Source organism: Coregonus clupeaformis, chromosome 28, assembly GCF_020615455.1.
Source record: "Coregonus clupeaformis isolate EN_2021a chromosome 28, ASM2061545v1, whole genome shotgun sequence".
In the NCBI taxonomy this organism is placed as follows: domain Eukaryota; kingdom Metazoa; phylum Chordata; class Actinopteri; order Salmoniformes; family Salmonidae; genus Coregonus; species Coregonus clupeaformis.
The window spans coordinates 26,291,236-26,313,716 of NC_059219.1; the positions used below are offsets into that span (position 1 = coordinate 26,291,236).

Consider the following 22,481-nt stretch of genomic DNA (forward strand, 5'->3'; position numbering starts at 1 on the left):
TAGACTCACACACTGAAATGTACACTAAATACACGCACACAAGCACACACAGTTAATAGAGAGGCCACCAATTGGTTACTGTAAAGCTTCTACACGACAAATGTCCTTCCTGAGCCCAAATGGAGCTATATCTACATTGAGCCAGTTTCAGGCATCTACAAACACAGCCTAGTTAAACAGGCCCATATTAAATAGTTCAGTTTAGGAAGTGGACACTTGTAGCCCAGTTAGAATGAGTCCTGAATGGAGCCAAAGATAGTGGATATTACTCTGTGCTGTAGCCTAGTTAGAGATTTCTCATAGCTCTAGCTCCAGTAGCCCAGTTACAGAGAGACCCAGCACAGTCAGTCTCTCCAAACTGTCAAAATCACACTTTGTCCAAATAAGTAATGCTAATGTGCTAACGTGATAATGCTCACAGCTACTCTAGCATATAATGCCAATTAATTAGAAGATCTGCCAAACATTAGTCTAGCAACGCTAGCTAATGTGCTAACATTCTCAGCTAGCTTAGCATGCCCATTCCAAGTTATGCCAAACATCAGCCTAGTAACACTAACATAAGATGCTAATTTTCCCAGCAAGCCTAGCATGCCCATTCATTTCAAGGTCTGCCAAACATCAGACCTAGTGACGCGCTAGCAAACTGGAACGTAGCGTCGGCGCCATCCAGTTTACTCCCTGCTGTCAAACAAGAGCCTAATAGCTGTCAAACATAGGCTAGAGGTGACGGAACTACACAGAGCCGGCCTTCAAAACACTCCTTTCCTATAAAAGGGAGACGAAGAGGAGTCTTGGAACAGCTCCTGGAATAAGGCTGCAAGTCATCATCCGCTGCCATTAGCTGGAGCTATGGCTATTAGCTAGCTCAGTGTTGATACGCTTATGCCATTTCAGTGTAGGTGCCACTGTGGAAATAGAAGAAACTGTATACTAGGCATAGACTGTTTGATAGATTCATCAAAAGAATGGGAATACAGATAGAGCCATTTGTTGTGAAATCCTACATCTGCTCCACCTTTATGAGCTTTCACAGAAATAATCATGATTGCCATCATTGTCGGTACAGTACAATCACCACCATCCAATGGCTCCAAAAGGCTCTGTTGGTTGGATCAAGGCAACACTAGGGCTGTGGGTTATGTACATGGGGAACATATTATTAATATGTGGCTTCTGATAAAAGCATCTACTAAATGACCACCATAGCCATCACCATCACCATCACCATCACCATCACCATCATCTTCATCATCACCATCATCATCCTCCTCCTCCTATTCCTCTTCCTCCTCCTCCTCTTCCTCCTGATTGCCCTGTAATGTGCCAGATCCCTGGGAGTCGGTCCCTCTGTATGTAGGTCAGAGGCAGAGGCAGAGCTGTGTCTGAAACTAGGGGAGAGCAGAGCCTGGGTTCCGGCGGAGCCGTGTGCATTGTACCTGCTCATCCATAATGGATGAGGCTCCAGCAATAATAGATGAGGGTGGTGAGTAACCTGAGGAGGTGGTGGGACACAGAGACACAGAGACTGGCTAGCCTCCTTTTCCCCCAGTTCTTCTCAGAAAACAGTGGCCGGAACACGACTCCTGCCCGAACACGCCGCATCAAAAACAAACAAGAAGGTCACTAATACATCTATATTGGAGAACAAACAACAGGTATCGGACATTACCTGGTCCCTTGTGCAGGAGAGTAATGGCGGTAAAATCGTAATAACTAGAAGGCAATGTCCTCATAGGATCCCCAAAAAATATATACTACAGCTTACTATAGAATTCTGTAGTAAACTGTAGTATACTGCAGAATACTATACTACACACTGTAGTATCCATCGATCATGTGTAGTACTTACTATAGAATGTTGTAGTATACTGTAGAATACTATAGTAAAACTACAGTAATGTCCGCAAAAACACTACAGTTCGCAAAAACACTACACTTTCTTTTAACTATTGTAAATACTACAGTATTTAATTTGCATATACCCTGCCCATTCCCCTCCCCATAACCCAATTTGTGCCACTCATAAGTGAGAAACCTACATGCCAAGTATAGACCATATATTTTGTTCCAGACAGGTTATAGAAAAGAGCAGAAGCTCTGAACTATCCATTCAGACCCCAGTCCTACCTACCTACAGGTTATGGAAAATTTTCTCTTTTAGTATTTCTCCAATAAGTTTCCTCAAGGAGAAAGCCCCCACTTCTATGTCTGTCACGCCCTGACCTATAGAACTCTAGTTTGTTGAGTCAGGGTGTGGAAATCTATGTTAGAAATTCTATGTTTATGTTCTAGTTTTCTATTTCTATGTCTGGCCGGGTATGATCCCCAATCAGAGGCAGCTGTCGCTCATTGTCTCTGATTGGGGATTATACTTAGGTAGCCCATTGCCTACTGTGTATTGTGGGATCTTGTTCCTGTTAGGCTGGTATGTGAATAGCCTTTTGGACTTCACGTTACGGTGTTTCTTGTTTTGTTGAATGTTTATTTAGTTAATAAACATGTACGCTATTCACGCTGCACCTTGGTCCGACCCGTCTCTCAACGAGCGTGACAATGTCATAGATAATAAAACAAAAACACTATAGTAAATACTACATTATAAACTGGGTGGTTCGAGTCCTGAATGCTGATTTGCTGACAGCTGTGGTATATCAGACCACGGGTATGACAAAACTTTTATTTCAACTGCTCTAATTATGTTGGTAACTAGTTTATAATAGCAATAAGGCACCTCGGGGGTTTTTGATAAATGGCCAATATACCATGGCTAAGGGCTGTATCCAGGTACTCCGCGTTGCGTCTTGCTTAAGAACAGCCCTTAGCTGTGGTATATTGGCCATATACCACACCCCCTCAGGCCTTATTGCTTAAGTATACTGCAATCTGGAAAAACACTTCATTAAATTACTATAGTATATACTGCAGTTTGTCCCCAATTTCGTGAAATCCAATTGGTTTTTATAGTGTTGTCCCATCGCTGCAATTCCCCTACGGACTCGGGAGAGACGAAGGTCGACAGCCATGCATCCTCCAAAACACGACCCTGCCAAGCCGCACTGCTCGCTTAACCCGGAAGCCAGCCGCACCAATGTATTGGAGGAAACACTGTCCAGCTGGCAACCATAGTCAGTTTGCAGGCGCCCGGCCCACCACAAGGAGTCGCTCGAGCGCGAAGGGACAAGGAAATCCCGGCCAGTCAAACCCTCCCCTAACCCGGACGATGCTGGACCAATTGTGCGCCGCCTCATGGGTCTCCCGGCCGGCTGTGACACAGCCTGGGATCGAACCCGGGTCTGTAGTGACGCCTCAAGCATCACTACCCGCTGCGCCACTTGGGAGGCATACTACAATTATTTTATTACAGTATTTATACTATAGTTAACTGTAAATACCACAGTATACTACAGTAAATACTACAGTGGATACTACAGTGAATACTATAGTATTTATACCATATTATACTATAGTATTTTTTAATGTCGGTTTGCATAGTGCAAATATTGATTTAATTAGATTAGCAATGATCAGTCATACTAAGGGGCACTATCTTTTTATGCTCTATTTTTCATTCAGTTGTTTCATTTAGTTGAGTGGGCAAATGTACACTAGACTAGTACTACCCTAGTATTGTCCTTATAGATAGGGTCAGCAATTGTTCCTGGGCAGGTAGCCATGTGGTAAAACTCTCCGGCCTTGAGTATGATTTACTTACAGCATCATTAGTCATTAGGTCCAGGAGTTTCTAGACCACGTGACCTGACCAGGAACAACTCTGAGCCCTACTTATGGAAATTGTTGACCTTCTGCTGTCAACAATGAGATCTGAGCCAGCTGCCCTGACAAAGCAGTACTGTACTAGTCTTATGGCTGTCAGGATCCATAGCTTTCCAGACTGCTGAAGTCCTAACTCAAAGCTACTGTAGGAGCTCCCTACATCACACTCTTATAATGACCAGAACTTTGACAAGCGAGTCGTGACAAATGGGCTCTGGGGAGTGGAAGGTGACACATGGGCTCTGGTGATTGGAAGGTGGCATGTGGGCTCTGGTGAGATGAAGGTGACATCTGGGCTCTGGTGAGTGGAAGGTGACATGTGGGCTCTGGTGAGTGGAAGGTGACATATGTGCTCTGGTGAATGGTAGGGGCCATGTGGGCTCTGGTGAGAGGAAGGTGACATGTGGGCTCTGGTGAGAGGAAGGTGACATGTGGGCTCTGGTGAGAGGAAGGTGACATGTGGGCTCTGGTGAGAGGAAGGTGACATGTGGGCTCTGGTGAGTGGAAGGTGACATGTGGGCTCTGGTGAGAGGAAGGTGACATGTGGGCTCTGGTGAGAGGAAGGTGACATGTGCTCTGGTGAGAGGAAGGTGACATGTGGGCTCTGGTGAGAGGAAGGTGACGTGGGCTCTGGTGAGAAGAAGGTGACACATGGGCTCTGGTGAATGGAAGGTGACATGTGGGCTCTGGTGAGAGGAAGGTGACATGTGGGCTCTGGTGAGAGGAAGGTGACATGTGGGCTCTGGTGAGAGGAAGGTTACATGTGGGCTCTGGTGAGTGGAAGGTGACATGTGGGCTCTGGTGAGAGGAAGGTGACATGTGGGCTCTGGTGAGAGGAAGGTGACATGTGGGCTCTGGTGAGAGGAAGGTGACATGTGCTCTGGTGAGAGGAAGGTGACATGTGGGCTCTGGTGAGAGGAAGGTGACGTGGGCTCTGGTGAGTGGAAGGTGACATGTGGGCTCTTGTGAGTGGAAGGTGACGTGGGCTCTGGTGAGAGGAAGGTGACATGTGGGCTCTGGTGAGTGGAAGGTGACATGTGGGCTCTGGTGAGAGGAAGGTGACATGTGGGCTCTGGTGAGTGGAAGGTGACATGTGGGCTCTGGTGAGTGGAAGGTGACGTGTGGGCTCTGGTGAGAGGAAGGTGACGTGGGCTCTGGTGAGAGGAAGGTGACATGTGGGCTCTGGTGAGTGGAAGGTGACATGGGCTCTGGTGAGAGGAAGGTGACATATGTGCTCTGATGAATGGTAGGTGCCATGTGGGCTCTGGTGAGAAGAAGGTGACATGTGGGCTATGGTGAGAGGAAGGTGAAACATGTACTCTGGTGAGAAGAATGTGATATGTGGGCTCTGGTGAGAGGAAGGTGACATGTGGGCTCTGGTGAGTGGAAGGTGACATGTGGGCTCTGGTGAGTGGAAGGTGACGTGTGGGCTCTGGTGAGAGGAAGGTGACGTGGGCTCTGGTGAGAGGAAGGTGACATGTGGGCTATGGTGAGAGGAAGGTGAAACATGTACTCTGGTGAGAGGAAGGTGACATGTGGGCTCTGGTGAGTGGAAGGTGACATGTGGGCTCTGGTGAGTGGAAGGTGACATGTGGGCTCTGGTGAGAGGAAGGTGACATGTGGGCTCTGGTGAGAGGAAGGTGACACATGGGAGATTGGAGGAAATGGGGGAACAATAAAGCAGATTGGGACTGTACAATTTCCTGTCCTCCTGTCCTCAGTTCCCTCCCAAGACCAGTCCAAATTGAAGGTGTGTGTGTGGGGGGGACCCCAATAGGTCAGCCTCCACCATCCCCCTCCTCCCTCCCCCTCTGCCTCCCTCCCTCCCCCCCCTCTGCCTCCCTCCCTCCCCTCAAAAACTCAATCTATTTAATTAAAACATTCTACACTAAATGCCCATCCATTTTGGAAGCACGTAGGCAATGTCATTGCAGAGTAGCCAAGGGTAGGCCGATGCTTCAGAAAAGCACGCTGTTGTGAAAATAAAAGGACTTCCATCATACTTTGTGTGATTATATAGGTGGCAGCAAGACGTGTGAACCTGCCAGCCTGGGAGGAAATCGATGGAGAATTGGCAGCACGATAGGATGCATTAATCACGCTGCTGTTTATGGGTGAGAGGAAGAGAGAGACCGCAAGAGAGAGAGAGAGAGAGAGAGAGAACAGGGAAAATAAAGGACGGGTAGATAAATACAAAAAATACAAATAGACCTGTCATTAATAAAAGCTTTGATAGCCTCTTGATGTTGAGCTTCCAAAGTGGAAAGAGGGGGAGAGAGGAACGTATGTGTATGGTACAGTCAGATGGGGGAGATGATAGAGCGAGGGATTAGGAAAGGGCAGAGGCCGGATGCATCCTGTGGCTGGAGTTGCCAGCGGCGTGTACCAACATGGGGCCTATTGGGGGTCCTCTGAACAAATCGAGCCCCAGGATCTGAGGCCTAGGATGGGAATGTCCGGTAGTCCTCAATAGAGCCTACAGTCAACTCCTGATAAGTGTAATGCAATATATCCTCCATTATATATATATATTTTACTCAAACCCCCCACGGGAACGGATTGAATGGGCTCGCGGGCCGTATGTTTGACACCCCTGCTGTACACACTTCACATGGAGTGTGTATTGTCAGTGCCCTCTTGATCCATACACTGTTAAACTGTGGCGTCCCCTCTCCTCTCTTCACTTCAGATGAACACATAAACGATTTGTTAACTTGTAATGGATTAGCCCTAGAAGGTGTTGAAAAGTAAAACAAAGAAAATGGATATGACACCCATGGCAACAAGAGTATGTTTGGAACCCAATAAGGACAAAAAAAGAGGAGGAGGAGATTGAGTCTAGTCAGTCCACAACTGGGCTCTTGCCGTCTCTCTCTAACACACACACACACACACACACACACACACAAATAGTATTGTTTTACTAACCTTGTGGGGACACACAATTGATTCTCATTCAAAATCCTATTTTCCCTAACCCAGGGTTTCCAAAACTCAGTCCTCGGGATCCCAAAGGGTGCACGTTTTGGTTTTTGCCCTAGCACTACACAGCTGATTCAAATAATAAACTAATCATCCAGCTTTGATAATTTGAATCAGCTCTGTAGTATTAGGGCAAAAACCAAAACGTGCACCCCTTGCGGTCCCAAGGACCTAGTTTGGGAAACGCTGCCCTAACCCCTAACCCTAACCCTGAACCTAACCTTAACCCAAAACCTAACCTTAACCTTAACACTAATTCTACCACAAAAAAATGCTTGTCCTAACCCCTAAGCATAAAATAGCATTTGTCCTCATGGGGACTTGGGAAATGTCCCCACGAGGGAGAATTTTCCTTGTTTTACTATCCTTGTGGGGACTTTAGGTATAGAAGAACCAACCCCCCACCCCGTCTGTTATCATATCAATATTATTATGGTGGGGGATTATAATACTGTTTTAAATAGCTCAATGGACCGTAAAGGAAATCACACCACAAACAATCACCCACATGCTCTTAAGGAAATTGTGAATGTCATGGATACATTAGAACTAGTAGATACAGTGGGGAAAAAAGTATTTAGTCAGCCACCAATTCTGTAAGTTCTCCCACTTAAAAAGATGAAAGAGGCCTGTAATTTTCAACATAGGTACACGTCAACTATGACAGACAAAATGAGTTTTTTTTTCTCCAGAAAATCACATTGTAGGATTTTTAATGAATTTATTTGCAAATTATGGTGGAAAATAAGTATTTGGTCAATAACAAAAGTTTCTCAATACTTTGTTATATACCCTTTGTTGGCAATGACACAGGTCAAACGTTTTCTGAAAGTCTTCACAAGGTTTTCACACACTGTTGCTGGTATTTTGGCCCATTCCTCCATGCAGATCTCCTCTAGAGCAGTGATGTTTTGGGGCTGTCGCTGGGCAACAAAGACTTTCAACTCCCTCCAAAGATTTTCTATGGGGTTGAGATCTGGAGACTGGCTAGGCCACTCCAGGACCTTGAAATGCTTCTTACGAAGCCACTCCTTCGTTGCCCGGGCGGTGTGTTTGGGATCATTGTCATGCTGAAAGACCCAGCCACGTTTCATCTTCAATGCCCTTGCTGATGGAAGGAGGTTTTCACTCAAAATCTCATGATACATGGCCCCATTCATTGTTTCCTTTACACGGATCAGTCGTCCTGGTCCCTTTGCAGAAAAACAGCCCCAAAGCATGATGTTTCCACCCCCATGCTTCACAGTAGGTATGGTGTTCTTTGGATGCAACTCAGCATTCTTTGTCCTCCTAACACAACGAGTTGAGTTTTTACCAAAAAGTTATATTTTGGGTTCATCTGACCATATGACATTCTCCCAATCCTCTTCTGGATCATCCAAATGCACTCTAGCAAACTTCAGACGGGCCTGGACATGTACTGGCTTAAGCAGGGGGACACGTCTGGCACTGCAGGATTTGAGTCCCTGGCGGCGTAGTGTGTTACTGATGGTAGGCTTTGTTACTTTGGTCCCAGCTCTCTGCAGGTCATTCACTAGGTCCCCCCGTGTGGTTCTGGGATTTTTGCTCACCGTTCTTGTGATCATTTTGACCCCACGGCGTGAGATCTTGCGTGGAGCCCCAGATCGAGGGAGATTATCAGTGATCTTGTATGTCTTCCATTTCCTAATAATTGCTCCCACAGTTGATTTCTTCAAACCAAGCTGCTTACCTATTGCAGATTCAGTCTTCCCAGCCTGGTGCAGGTCTACAATTTTGTTTCTGGTGTCCTTTGACAGCTCTTTGGTCTTGGCCATAGTGAAGTTTGGAGTGTGACTGTTTGAGGTTGTGGACAGGTGTCTTTTATACTGATAACAAGTTCAAACAGGTGCCATTAATACAGGTAACGAGTGGAGGACAGAGGAGCCTCTTAAAGAAGAAGTTACAGGTCTGTGAGAGCCAGAAATCTTGCTTGTTTGTAGGTGACCAAATACTTATTTACCACCATAATTTGCAAATAAATTCATAAAAAATCCTACAATGTGATTTTCTGGATTTTTTTCCCTCAATTTGTCTGTCATAGTTGACGTGTACCTATGATGAAAATTACAGGCCTCTCTCATCTTTTTAAGTGGGAGAACTTGCACAATTGGTGGCTGACTAAATACTTTTTTTCCCCACTGTATATGGAGGCTTAAATATACTGATCTAGTGAGATATACATGGCGGAGACTGAATCAAGCTAGTCGTCTTGACTTCTTTCTTATCTCATTCTCGTTGGCACCAAAAGTAAAAAAAGTGTTGATAGGGGACAGAATGCGGTCGGACCATCATATAATAGGCATATACATTACTCTTACTGAATTTCCACGTGGGCGAGGATATTGGAAATTTAATCCAAGCCTATTTGATGATAATTTATTTATAATTAGAACAAAGGAATTTATAACTGACTTTTTCCAACATAACATAGGTACAGCGAATCCCCTTATTGTATGGGACACCTTTAAATGTGCCTTTAGAGGCCATGCAATTCAGTACTCATCTCGAAAACAAAAGCAATTTAGGTCAAAAGAGTTTATACTAAGAAAGGAAATAGAAAGTCTAACAGAACAGATAGATGGCAATAAAAACTGTAACATAGAGGCTCAGAATAAATTAGAGGAAAAACAAAAAGAAATGGAGAAACTTATTCAAGAAAGATCAAGTGTAATATATTATAAAAATAAAGCAAACTGGATGGAATATGGGGAAAAATGCACAAAATTCTTTTTTAATCTTCAACATAGGAATGCTACCAAAAAGAACTTAATGAAACTGGTTACAATTGACGGAGTCACCCATAATTCACCAAATGATATTTTGAAGGAAGAAACAAAGTACTTTAAGCATATGTTTTCTTTTCAGTCGCCTCCATCTCCTCTAACTGAAGCTAATTGTAGAGATTTTTTTTTCTATTGATAATGTCAAATTAACAGCCACACAGAAAGACTCATGTGAAGGTGAAATTACAGAGGAGGAACTTCTGGATGCAATTAAAGACTTTAAGTCTGGGAAAACTCCAGGGTTGGATGGCATACCAGTCGAGGTATACCAAACCTTTTTTGATATACTAAGAGGACCGTTATTAGCATGTTTTAACCACTCCTATGTAAATGGTAGATTATCTGACACTCAAGAAGAAGGACTGATCTCATTATTACTGAAACAGGATACAAGTGGAAAATATAAAGATCCAGTCCATTTACAAAATTGGAGGCCCCTTACACTTCAGTGTTGTGATGCAAAAATCCTAGTAAAATGTATAGCGCATAGAATTAAAAAGGTATTGTCGGATATTATTCATTCTAATCAGACAGGTTTTTTACATGGAAGATACATTGGAGATAATATAAGGCAAGTATTGGAAACAATAGAACACTATGGAAAATATGGGAAACCAGGCCTGCTATTCATAGCAGACTTCGAAAAGGCATTTGATAAAGTTCGACTGGGGTTTATATATAAATGCCTGGAGCATTTCAATTTTGGAGAATCTCTTATAAAATGGGTCAAAATCATGACCCATGATTTTGGGTGTAAAATAGTAAATAATGGCTATTTCTCAGAAAGTTTTAAACTGTCAAGAGGAGTGAAACAAGGTTGTCCACTATCGGCATATCTATTTATTGTGGCCATCGAGATGTTAGCTATTAAAATCAGATCCAATAATAATATCAGAGGATTAGAAATACAGGGCTTAAAAACAAAGGTGTCATTGTACGCTGATGATTCATGTTTTCTTTTAAATCCACAACTAGAATCCCTCCACAGCCTCATAGAGGATCTAGATACATTTTCTATCCTCTCTGGATTACAACCAAATTATGACAAATGTACTATATTACGTATTGGATCACTAAAAAATAACATTTTTACATTACCATGTAGTTTACCAATAAAATGGTCTGATGGTGATCTGGATATACTCGGAATACATATCCCAAAGGAAATAAATGATCTCACTTCAATACATTTTAATAGAAAGTTAGCAAAAATAGATAAGATCTTACTACCATGGAAAGGAAAATACCTGTCAATTTGTGGAAAAATCACACTGACAGCTTCTACCCCCAAGCCATAAGACTCCTGAACAGCTAATCATGGCTACCCGGACTATTTGCACTGCCCCCCCACCCCATCCTTTTTACGCTGCTGCTACTCTGTTAAGTATTTATGCATAGTCACTTTAACTCTACCCACATGTACATATTACCTCAACTACCTCAACTAGCCGGTGCCCCCGCACATTGACTCTGCAACGGTACCCCCCTGTATATATAGCCTCCCTACTGTCACTTTATTTTACTGTATATATAGCCTCCCTACTGTCACTTTATTTTACTTCTGCTCTTTTTTTCTCAACACTTTTTTTGTTGTTGTTTTATTCTTACTTTTTTTTGTTTAAAATAAATGCACTGTTGGTTAAGGGCTGTAAGTAAGCATTTCACTGTAATGTCTGCACCTGTTGTATTCGGCGCATGTGACCAATACAATTTGATTTGATTTGATTTGATTTGATTTAGTATTATCCCAGTTTACCTATTTGCTTATGGTCTTGCCTACGCCTAGCGAACAGTTTTTTAAATTATATGAGAAAAAAATATTCAATTTTATTTGGAACGGCAAGCCAGACAAAATTAAAAGAGCATATTTATATAATGAATATGAATTCGGAGGACAGAAATTATTAAATATTAAAGCATTAGACCTATCACTAAAAGCTTCAGTCATACAAAAGTTATACTTAAATCCGAACTGGTTCTCAAGCAAATTAGTAAGATTGTCTCACCCAATGTTCAAGAAAGGCCTTTTTCCCTTTATTCAGATTACAACCTCTCACTTTCAGTTATTTGAAAAGGAAATAATCTCCCAAATGTCACTATTTCTAAAACAAGCTATAGAAAGTTGGTTGCAATTTCAATGTAATCCTCCAGAAACGACAGAACAAATAATGCAACAAATATTGTGGTTAAATTCAAATATACTAATTAACAAAAAACCTTTATTTTTTGACAGAATGTTTAAAAAAGGTATAATCTTCGTAAATGATATCATCGGTAGGACTGGTGGAGTTATGACGCACATGCAGCTAACAAAAACATATGGAAATGTCTGCTCTACCCAAAATTACAACCAAATAATTGCAGCCTTACCGCAAAAGTGGAAGAGGAAAGTGGAAGGGGGAGAAAGTAAGGAACTTGTCTGTCGGCCTTGCATTAAAGAACATAATTGGTTAAGGAAAACTGTGATAAATAAAAAAGTATATCAGTTTCACTTAAGGACCAAAGGATTGACAGCCATCCCATATAGATTGCAAAATAGTTGGGAAGAGATCTTTGACGTACCGATCCCATGGCATAGTGTTTATGAACTGACACGCAAAACGACACCGGATTCAAAAATTAGAATCTTTCAATTTAAATTATTATATAAAATTCTTGCTACCAATATAATGTTATTTATATGGGGGATACAATCTTCCCAGCTCTGCAGATTTTGCTGTGAAGAGACAGAATCATTAGATCATTTGTTTTGGTTCTGTCCATTTGTAGCTTGTTTTTGGAAACAGGTCCAGGAATGGCTAAAGGATTGCAATATTTACCTGGAACTAACCTTGCAGATAGCATTACTGGGTGATCTGAAAAGTCATAGTCAATCAATCAATAATATAATAATACTTTTAGCAAAAATGTTTATTTTTAATTCACAATCTGTAGAAGCAATGAGAATAGAAAGGTTCAGAACTTTTGTAAAACATCACAGTACGGTTGAAATATATATGGCAAATAGAAATCCTATATGGATGGTGTTAAGAGATAGATGGGAGGTATTGAATAGAGTTGAAGGATGGGACTAATAACAAATAACAACAAATAATAACAAAGATAGCTAATAATGTAAGCATACTGTGTCCATAATAAGTATATAGGTTGTATGTTGGGAGCTTTTGGGAAAGAGCACAGTTAGAAAGATATGGCATATAGAAGCAAACCGGATGGACATCATGAAAATGATCGGAGAGGTTGAGAGTAGAAGAAGTTCAGGAGCAAAAAATAAATACATTACATTTTTTTTTATATATATATATATATATATAATAGAATTATTGTAAAATTAACTCTGTCCATAAGGTGTAGATAATAAGTATAGACCGGAAGTAGAGGCCTGGGCATTGTTGTTCACTAATTTACTCCAAGTAGGGAAAGGATGGTGGGGTTGAAAAGTAATAAAGGGGAGTATATATATAAAATAAAAAAAAGTGATGCAGACAATTACATTGATAGAAGATGCAATCTATCTGCAATATTAAGCTGATCCATTCCCCCCCAAAAAAAAAAAAAAAAAAAAAACTTGTAATGGATTAGCACTAGAAGGTGTTGAAAAGTAAAACAAAGAAAACGGATATGACACCCATGGCAACAAGAGTATGTTTGGAACCCAATAAGGACAAAAAAAGAGGAGGAGGAGATTGAGTCTAGTCAGTCCACAACTGGGCTCTTGCCGTCTCTCTCTAACACACACACACACACACAAATAGTATTGTTTTACTAACCTTGTGGGGACACACAATTGATTCTCATTCAAAATCCTATTTTCCCTAACCCAGGGTTTCCAAAACTCAGTCCTCGGGATCCCAAGGGGTGCACGTTTTGGTTTTTGCCCTAGCACTACACAGCTGATTCAAATAATAAACTAATCATCCAGCTTTGATAATTTGAATCAGCTCTGTAGTATTAGGGCAAAAAACAAAACGTGCACTCTTGGTCCCAAGGACCTAGTTTGGGAAACGCTGCCCTAACCCCTAACCCTAACCCTGAACCTAACCTTAACCCAAAACCTAACCTTAACCTTAACACTAATTCTACCACAAAAAAAATGCTTGTCCTAACCCCTAAGCATAAAATAGCATTTGTCCTCATGGGGACTTGGGAAATGTCCCCACGAGGGAGAATTTTCCTTGTTTTACTATCCTTGTGGGGACTTTAGGTATAGAAGAACCAACCCCCCACCCCGTCTGTTATCATAGCCAGGCTACTGTCAAACATCCTTACCTACTGACCATGTGATAACAGCATTCTGTCTCTGCGCTATACTGTTGATAATGCGGGACCATAAAATTCAATCACATTTGCACACACATTAATTGCCATGCATTGTCATGGGAGATTGGAGGAAATGGGGGAAGAATAAAGCAGAGTGGCACCATTCTATTTCCTGGCCTCCTGTTCTCTCCCAAGCCCAGTCCAAATGGAAGGTGTGTGTGTGTGTTGTGTGTGTGTGTGTGTGTGTGTGCACTGCGGTTGTGTGTGTTTGGAGGGGATACCTCCCCGGATCTCTCCCCCTCTGCCTCCCTCCCTCCCCTCAAAAACTCCATCTATTTAATTAAAACGTTCTACACTTCTAAATGCCCATTGATTTTGGAAGCACCTAGGCAATGTCATTGCAGCGTTAGAGTGGGCAGGGTGGGCCGATGCGTCAGAAAAGCAAGCTGGGGTGAAAATACTTTGTGTGCTTATATAGGTGGTCCGGCAGCAAGACGTGAACCTGCCAGCCTGGGAGGAAATCGATGGAGAATTGGCAATCACAACTCAGCTCTTTCTGGGTGAGCGAGAGAGAGAACAGGGAAAATAATGGACAGATAAATACAAAAATCATTCACAAATGCTTTGATAGCCTCTTGATGTTGAGCTTCAAAAGCGGAAAGAGGGGGGATATTTGTGTGCACGTGTGTGTGAGTGTGTCTGTGGGCACGCGTGTGTGTGTGTTTGGTACAGTCAGATGGGGGGAGATAGACAGAGGGATTAGGAAAGGGCAGAGGCCGGATGCATCCTGTGGCTGAAGTTGACAGTGGCGTGTCCCCAACATCGGGCCTACAGGGGGGCCTCTGAACAAATCGAGCTCCAGGACCCAGTTTTTCTAAAGTTATCTATCCAGATTTTGGCTATCGGATAGGATTAAATTCATAGAAACAGAATTAATAGAACGGGAGTCCCCATTCAAGTCAATAATCCATCCATTCTATTAATTATTTCTATGCATTTAATCCTATCCGATAGGCGACATCCACATTTTGAAAACTGGGCCCAGGATCTGAGGCCTAGAGGCTGGGCATGTCTAGTAGGCCTCATTAGAGACTACAGTCGACTCCTGATAAGTGCAATGAAATGTATCCTCCAGTCGACTCCTGATTGGTCAAAGACCATTTTAAATACATTTATCTTAAAATGTACATGATCTGGTTCAGTGCAAGCTTACATGACAGTCAAGCCATTATACACTGAACAAAAATATAAACGCAACATGTAAAGTGTTGGTCCCATGTTTCATGAGCTGAAATAAAAGATCCCTGAAATTTTCAAAACACACAAAAAGCACACATTTGTTTACATCCCTGTTAGTGAGCATTTCTCCTTTGCCAAGATAATCCATCCACCTGACAGGTGTGGCATATCAAGAAGCTGATTAAATAGCATGATCATTACACAGGTGCACCTTGTGATGGGGACAATAAAAGGCCACTCTAAAATGTGCAGTTTTGTCACAAAACACAATGCCACAGATTGTCTCAAGTTTTGAGGGAGCATGCTATTGGCATGCTGACTGCAGGAATGTCCACCAGAGCTGTTGCCAGAGAATTTAATGTTTATTTCTTTAACATAAGATGACTCTAACGTTGTTTTAGAGAATTTGGCAGTATGTCCAACCGGCCTCAAAATCGCAGACCACGTGTATGGCGTCGTGTGGGTGAGCGGTTTGCTGATGTCCACGTTGTGAACAGAGTGCCCCATGGTGGCATTGGGGTTATGGTATGGGCAGGCATAAGCTACGGACAACGAACACAATTGCATTTTATCGATGGCAATTTGAATGCACAGAGATACCGTGACGATATCCTGAGGCCCATTGTCGTGCCATTCATCCGCCGCCATCATCTCATGTTTCAGCATGATAATGCATAGCCCCATGTTGCAAGGATCTGTACACAATTCCTGGAAGCTGAAAATGTCCCAGTTCTTCCAGTTCTCACTAGACATATCACCCATTGAGCATGTTTGGGATGCTCTGGATCGACGTGTACGATAGCGTGTTCCAGTTCCCGCCAATATGGGACAACATTCCACAGGCCGCAATCAACAGCCTGATCAACTCTATGGAAGTAGATGTGTCTCGCTGCATGAGGCAAATAATGGTCACACCAGATGCTGACTAGTTTTCTGATCCACGACCCTACCTTTTTTTAAAGGTATCTGTTACCAACAGATTCATATCTGCATTCCCTGTCATGTGAAATCCAGAGATTAGGGCCTAATTAATTTATTTCAATTGACTGATTTCCTTATATGAACTGTAACTCAGTAAAATCGTTGAAATTGTTTCATGTTGCGTTTATATTTTTGTTCAGTATATATCTGGGGTCAACCATCTGTAGGGTCTACATCTCAACATACCCGTGGGATGGAAATGCTCAGCCCCCTCCTGTACTCCCTGTTCACCCATGACTCAATAATCAAGTTTGCTGACGACACAACAGTGGTAGGCCTGATTACCAACAACGACAAGACACATCACTGACAACCTGAAATGGTCCATTCACACAGACAGTGTTGTGAAGAAGACGCAACAGTGCCTCTTCAACCTCAGGAGGCTGAAGAAATTTGGCTTGGCCCCTAAGACCCTCACAAACTTCTACAGATGCACCATTAAGAGCATCCTGTCAGGCTGTATCACCGCCTGGTATGGCAATTGCACCGTTCGCAACCGCAGGGCTCTCCAGAGGGAGGTGCAGTCAGCCCAACGCATCACCAAGGGGACACTGCCTGCCCATCAAAGCTGTGACCAAAAGACTGCTAAACAGCTTCTATCTCCAGGCAATCAGACTGGTAAACAGTCACCTTTACCCGGCCTCTGCCCCGTACCCTGCCCTGAACCTTAGTCACTGTTACAAGCCGGATGCCATCTGGTACTCTAACCTGCAATTTAAAGACTACTTTGCCCTATGTACATAGAGTCATTGAACACTGGTCACTTTAATAATGCTTACATCCTGTTTTACCCACTTTATATGTATATACTGTATTCTAGTCTAGCCTCATCCTTCCTACAGTGCCTTCAGGAAGTATTCACACCCCTTGACTTTTTTTTTACAGCCTGAATTTAAAATGTATTAAATTGAGATTTTGTGTCACTGGCCTACACATAATACCTCATAATGTCTCCTGAGTGGCGCAGTGGTCTAAGGCACTGCATTTCTGTGCCACTAGAGATCCTGGTTAGAATCCAGGCTCTGTCGTAGCCGGCTGTGACCGGGAGACCCATGGGGCGGCGCGCAATTGGCCCAGCGTCGTCCAGGGTAGGGGAGGGAATGGCCGGCAGGGATGTAGCTCAGTTGATAGAGTATGGCGTTTGCAACGCCAGGGTTGTGGGTTGGATTCCCACAGGGGGTATGAAAAAAAATAAAATAATGTAAGTCGCTCTGGATAAGAGCGTCTGCTAAATGACGTAAATGTAAATAATAATGTGAAAGTGGAATTATGCTTTTAGAAATGTGTACAAATTAATTAAAAATGAAAAGCTGAAATGTCTTGAGTCATGGCAAGCCTAAATAAAATAAAAAAGCTTAACAAGTCACATAATAAGTTGCATGGACTCACTCTGTGTGCAATAACAGCCCAAATAATGATGGGCTTTTTTAAGGCCAAAAAGATCATCAAGGACATCAACCACCCGAGCCACTGCCTGTTCACCCCGCTATCATCCAGAAGGCGAGGTCAGTACAGGTGCATCAAAGCTGGGATCGAGAGACTGAAAAAACAGACTGTTAAATAGCCATCACTAGCACATTAGAGGCTGCTGCTGCCTATAGAAATCACTGGCCACTTTAGTAAATGGAACACTAGTCACTTTAATAATGTTTACAGATCTTGCATTACTCATCTCATATGTATATACTGTATTCTATAATATTCTACTGTATCTTAGTCCATGCCTCACTGTCATTGCTCGTCCATATATGTATATATTGTTAATTCCATTCCTTACTTAGATTTGTGTGTATTGGGTATATGTTGTGAAATTGTTAGATATTACTTGTTAGATATTACTGCACTGTCGGAGCTAGAAGCACAAGCATTTCGCTACACCCGCAATAACATCTGCTAAACACGTGTATGTGACAAATACAATTTTATTTTATTTTATTTGATAATAGTGTTTAACATGATTTTTTTATGACTACCTCATCTCTGTGCCCCAGATATACAATTATCTGTAAGGTCCCTCAGTGGAGCAGTGAATTTCAAACACAGATTCAACCACAAAGACTAGGGAGTTTTTCCAATGCCTCGCAAAGAATGGCACCCAGTTGGGAAGAGATCTTTGATGTACCGATTCCATGGCACAGGGTTTATGAACTGATACGCAAAACGACGCCGGATTCAAAAATGTTCAATATAAATTATTATACAAAATTATTACAACCATTAGAATGTTATTGATATGGGGGATACAACCTTCTCAGCTCTGCAGATTTAGCCTGCGAAGAGACAGAATCATTAGATCATTTGTTTTGGAATGGCCAGGAATGGCTGAAGAATTGCAATATTTACCTGGAGCTAAACCTGCAGATAGCATTACTGGGTGATCTGAAAAGTCATAGTCAATCGATCAATAATATAATAATACTTTTAGCAAAAAAAAATATTTTCAATTTACAATCTGTGGGAACAATGAGAATAGAAAGGTTCAGAACTTTTGTGAAACATCACAGTACAGTTATATATATGGCAAATAGAAGAAATGGACATTGTGGTCCTCTGTAGCTCAATTGGTAGAGCATGGCGCTTGTGACGCCAGGGTAGTGGCTTCGATCCCCGGGACCCCACATATACGTAAAAATGTATGCGCACATGACTGTAAGTCGCTTTGGATAAAAGCGTCTGCTAAATGGCATATTATTATTATTATTATGGTATTAAGAGATAGATGGGAGGGGTTGAATGGAGCGGAAGGTTGGGACTAATAACAACCAATAACAACAAAATAACTAATGTAAAACATAGTGTGTCCGTAAAACTTATTTAGGTTATAGGTTAAGAACTTTTGTGAAAAAGCACAGTTTGAAAGATATGGCAAATAGAAATCAAATTGGATGGACATCAGAGATAGATGGGAGAGGTTGAGGGTAGAGGAAGGACAGGAGTAAAAACAAACTAAATAGAACTATTGTAAAATAGACTGTGTCCATAAAAAGCATATAGTATGTATAAGCTGGAAGTAGAGGCCTAAGCATTGTTGTTTGTGTGTAGTTTACTCCAATTAGGGGAGGGGTGGTAGGGTTAGAAAGTAATAAAGGATTATATATTTTTAAAGATATGTATATATATGTATATATGTATTTAAATGTATGTATGTGTATATGTATGTATTTATATGTATATGTGTATGTATGTATGTGTATGTATGAATGTATATGTATCTATATATATTTGCAAAATAATATATGGGGGATTGGAAGTGATGCAGACAATTACATTGATGGAAGCTACAATCTATCTGCAATATTAAAGCTGATCTACACCCTAAAAAAAAGTATAGAACAATTATTTAAAAAAGAAGGGCACCTATTGGTAGATGAGCAAAAAAATAAGCAGCCATTGAATATCCCTTTGAGCATGGTGAAGTTATTAATTACACTTTGGATGGTGTATCAATACACCCTGTCACTACAAAGACACCGCTCAGGGATTTCACAATGAGGCAAATGCTGAATTTAAAACAGTTACAGATGCACCATTGAGATGGCTGAGATCGGATAAAACTGAGGATTGATCAACATTGTAGTTACTCCACAATACTAACCTAAATGACAGAGTGAAAAGAAGGAAGCCTGTACAGAATAAAAATATTCCACAACATGCATCCTGTTTGCAATAAGGCACTAAAGTAAAACTGCAAAAGGATGGAGCAAAGAAATGAACTTTATGTCCTGAATACAAAGCGTAATGTTTGGGGCAAATCCAACACAACACATCACTGAGTACCACTCTTCATATTTTCAAGCATGGTGGTGGCTGCATCATGTTATGGGTATGCTTGTCATCGGCAAGGACTAGGGAGTTTTTTATGATAAAAAGAAACGGAATAGAGCTAAGCACAGGCAAAATCCTAGAGGAAAACCTGGTTCAAGACTCACAGCTGTAATCGCTCTCAAAGGTGATTCTAACGTATTGACTCAGGGGTGTAAATACTTATGTCAATCCGATATTTCTGTATTTAATTTTCAATAAATTAGCAAAAAAAAATCACTTTGTCATTATAGGGTAGTGTGTGTAGATGGGTGAGAACAAACATTTAATTTAATCCATTTTGAATTTAGGCTGTAACACAACAAAATGTGGAATAAGTCAAGGGGTAGGAATACTTTCTGAAGGCACTGTAACAACTGCTGTACACACCTTTTCTATTCATATACTGTCCATACTGCCTATACACACCATCATATATACACTAAGTATACAAAACATCAAGAACACCTGCCATTTCCATGACAGACTGACCAGGTGAATCCAGGTGAAAACTATGATCCCTTATTGATGCCACTTGTTAAATCCACTTCAATCAGTGTAGATAAAGGGGAGGAGACAGGTTAAATAATTATTTTTAAGCCTTGAGGCAATTGAGACATGGATTGTGTATGTGTGCCATTCAGAGACTGAATGGGCAAGACAAAATATTTAAGTGCCTTTGAACGGGGTATGGTAGTAGGTTTGTGTTTCCCGTGTGTATCAAGAATGGTCCACCACCCAAAGGACATCCAGCCATCTTGACACAACCCTGGGAAGCATTGGAGTCAACATGGGCCAGCATCCCTGTGGAACACTTTTGACACCTTATAAAGTGCATGCCCTGATGAATTGAGGCTGTTCTGAGGGCAAAAGGGGGGGTGCAACGCAATATTAGGAAGGTGTTCCTAATGGTTGGTATACTCATGGTAGATTTATATTCCGGACTATGACATTGCTCGTTCTGATATTCCTCAAATTCTTAATTTGTACTATTTTGATTATGTACGTATTGTTTTGTATTGCTGGGTATTATTTCTGCACTGCTAGAAACACAAGCACCTGCGATAACATCCGCAAATCTGTGTACGCGACCAACAAACTTTGATTTGGGATTTTTTTGTTGTTGCTGGAAATCCATTGTCAGAGTATGGCCACATCCATCATATAGCTGGACTAGCGCTGAGCATAATGGGATCCTATGCAGAGCCTGGGTGTTAGTAAGTGAAACATAACAGTAGAAATCCAACAATATTGAATGCTGATAGTTCACATGAAATCAATACATGTGAGTGATACGTGCTAAAAATAGTGTAAGGGGCAAATACTGAGTTCCACTTTAGTTGAATTCTCACTTAGTCATGCATTGATGACGGTGAGAGACTAAGTGAACATCTGAGTTAAGTGGAAGTTCGGATTCACCCTAATGTGGTCCTCTGTAGCTCAGCTGGTAGAGCACGGCGCTTGTAACGCCAGGGTAGTGGGTTCGAACCCCGGGACCACCCATACACAAAACAAATTATGCACGTATGACTGTAAGTCGCTTTGGATAAAAGCGTCTGCTAAATGGCATATTATTATTAATGTCATTAGTTGATTAACAAAACATAACAGTAGATATTCAAATGTATTGAATGCTGATAGTGACAGTGTTACTCTGAAATCACCACATATCTAGAACGGTTGGCTTGTGAGTGATAGGTGCTACAAACAGGCTGAGGGACTATTTGATGAGCAATGTGAAGTAGAGATATCATCTTGTTGGGATAGGACCATAGTATGCCACGGTGTTATTAAACACGAAGGAAGGATAGCAGCTCAGTCCACTGCTGCCAGAGAGAAGATGAGAGATCAACCATCAATCTGATTGGACATGACACGAGCAAGGTCCTCCTGATTGGACATTTGACCTGGTGACAGTGACTGACGAGTCATCAGCGGTGGGTCCACCACTGCAGCGCCCTTGGACCAGACCGCTTCAGATTAAACACCAGTTGCACCTTGGGTAGGCAGCGGAAACTGTGTCACGGCAACAGAAGGGAGGGTGGGGTGGGGGAGCGAGGATTCTGTTGGGATGTCATCGGAAAAATTTATCCTTTTATGTGTGCCGAAGCAGACACAGACCTGCATAGACGTATGTCACACAAAAGCACGCACACAGAGACACACACACACACACACACACACACACACATCCCACTTCACACACACCCCCCAGAGAGGAATATGAATATGACTGAGCGTGATGACTTCATCCAGCTTAGAGAGTCAGCTCGACTGCTGCTCACCCGCAGTACATTTCAATACAGTAATAAGGAGGCAGCTTAACTGCTGTACTGTGGAACCCTACAGGGCACACATAACATCTACAAATCAACAGGACCCATACCGATGCATGCAGACTCATACATAGAACACCAATAAGGAGTGAGCATTTAAGAGCACTTCAGTGAATGGGCAACGTGTCTAGATGTCACAGCAGCCCAAAAGTCCTATGGAATGGATACAGTGCAAGAACAGGTAGAATGGTTTTACACAGCCACTGACTCATAATCATGTGATATTCTGATCTTGTCGTTCAAATATCAAAGCAGCATTTCTTTATATACAACCCAGTCTTTTGACACGTTCCACTTTCAC

At 42.0% G+C, this 22,481-nt stretch overlaps 1 protein-coding gene across 1 annotated transcript; it reads right to left on the minus strand.

Annotated features, from left to right (window-relative positions):
• Nucleotides 1-3,933: 3,933 nt before the first annotated feature.
• Nucleotides 3,934-5,034, minus strand: LOC123482101 (extensin-3-like). Its single transcript, XM_045208408.1, has one exon. It carries the CDS (start codon nucleotides 5,032-5,034, stop codon nucleotides 3,934-3,936), a length of 1,101 nt encoding a protein of 366 aa, XP_045064343.1.
• Nucleotides 5,035-22,481: the final 17,447 nt, after the last annotated feature.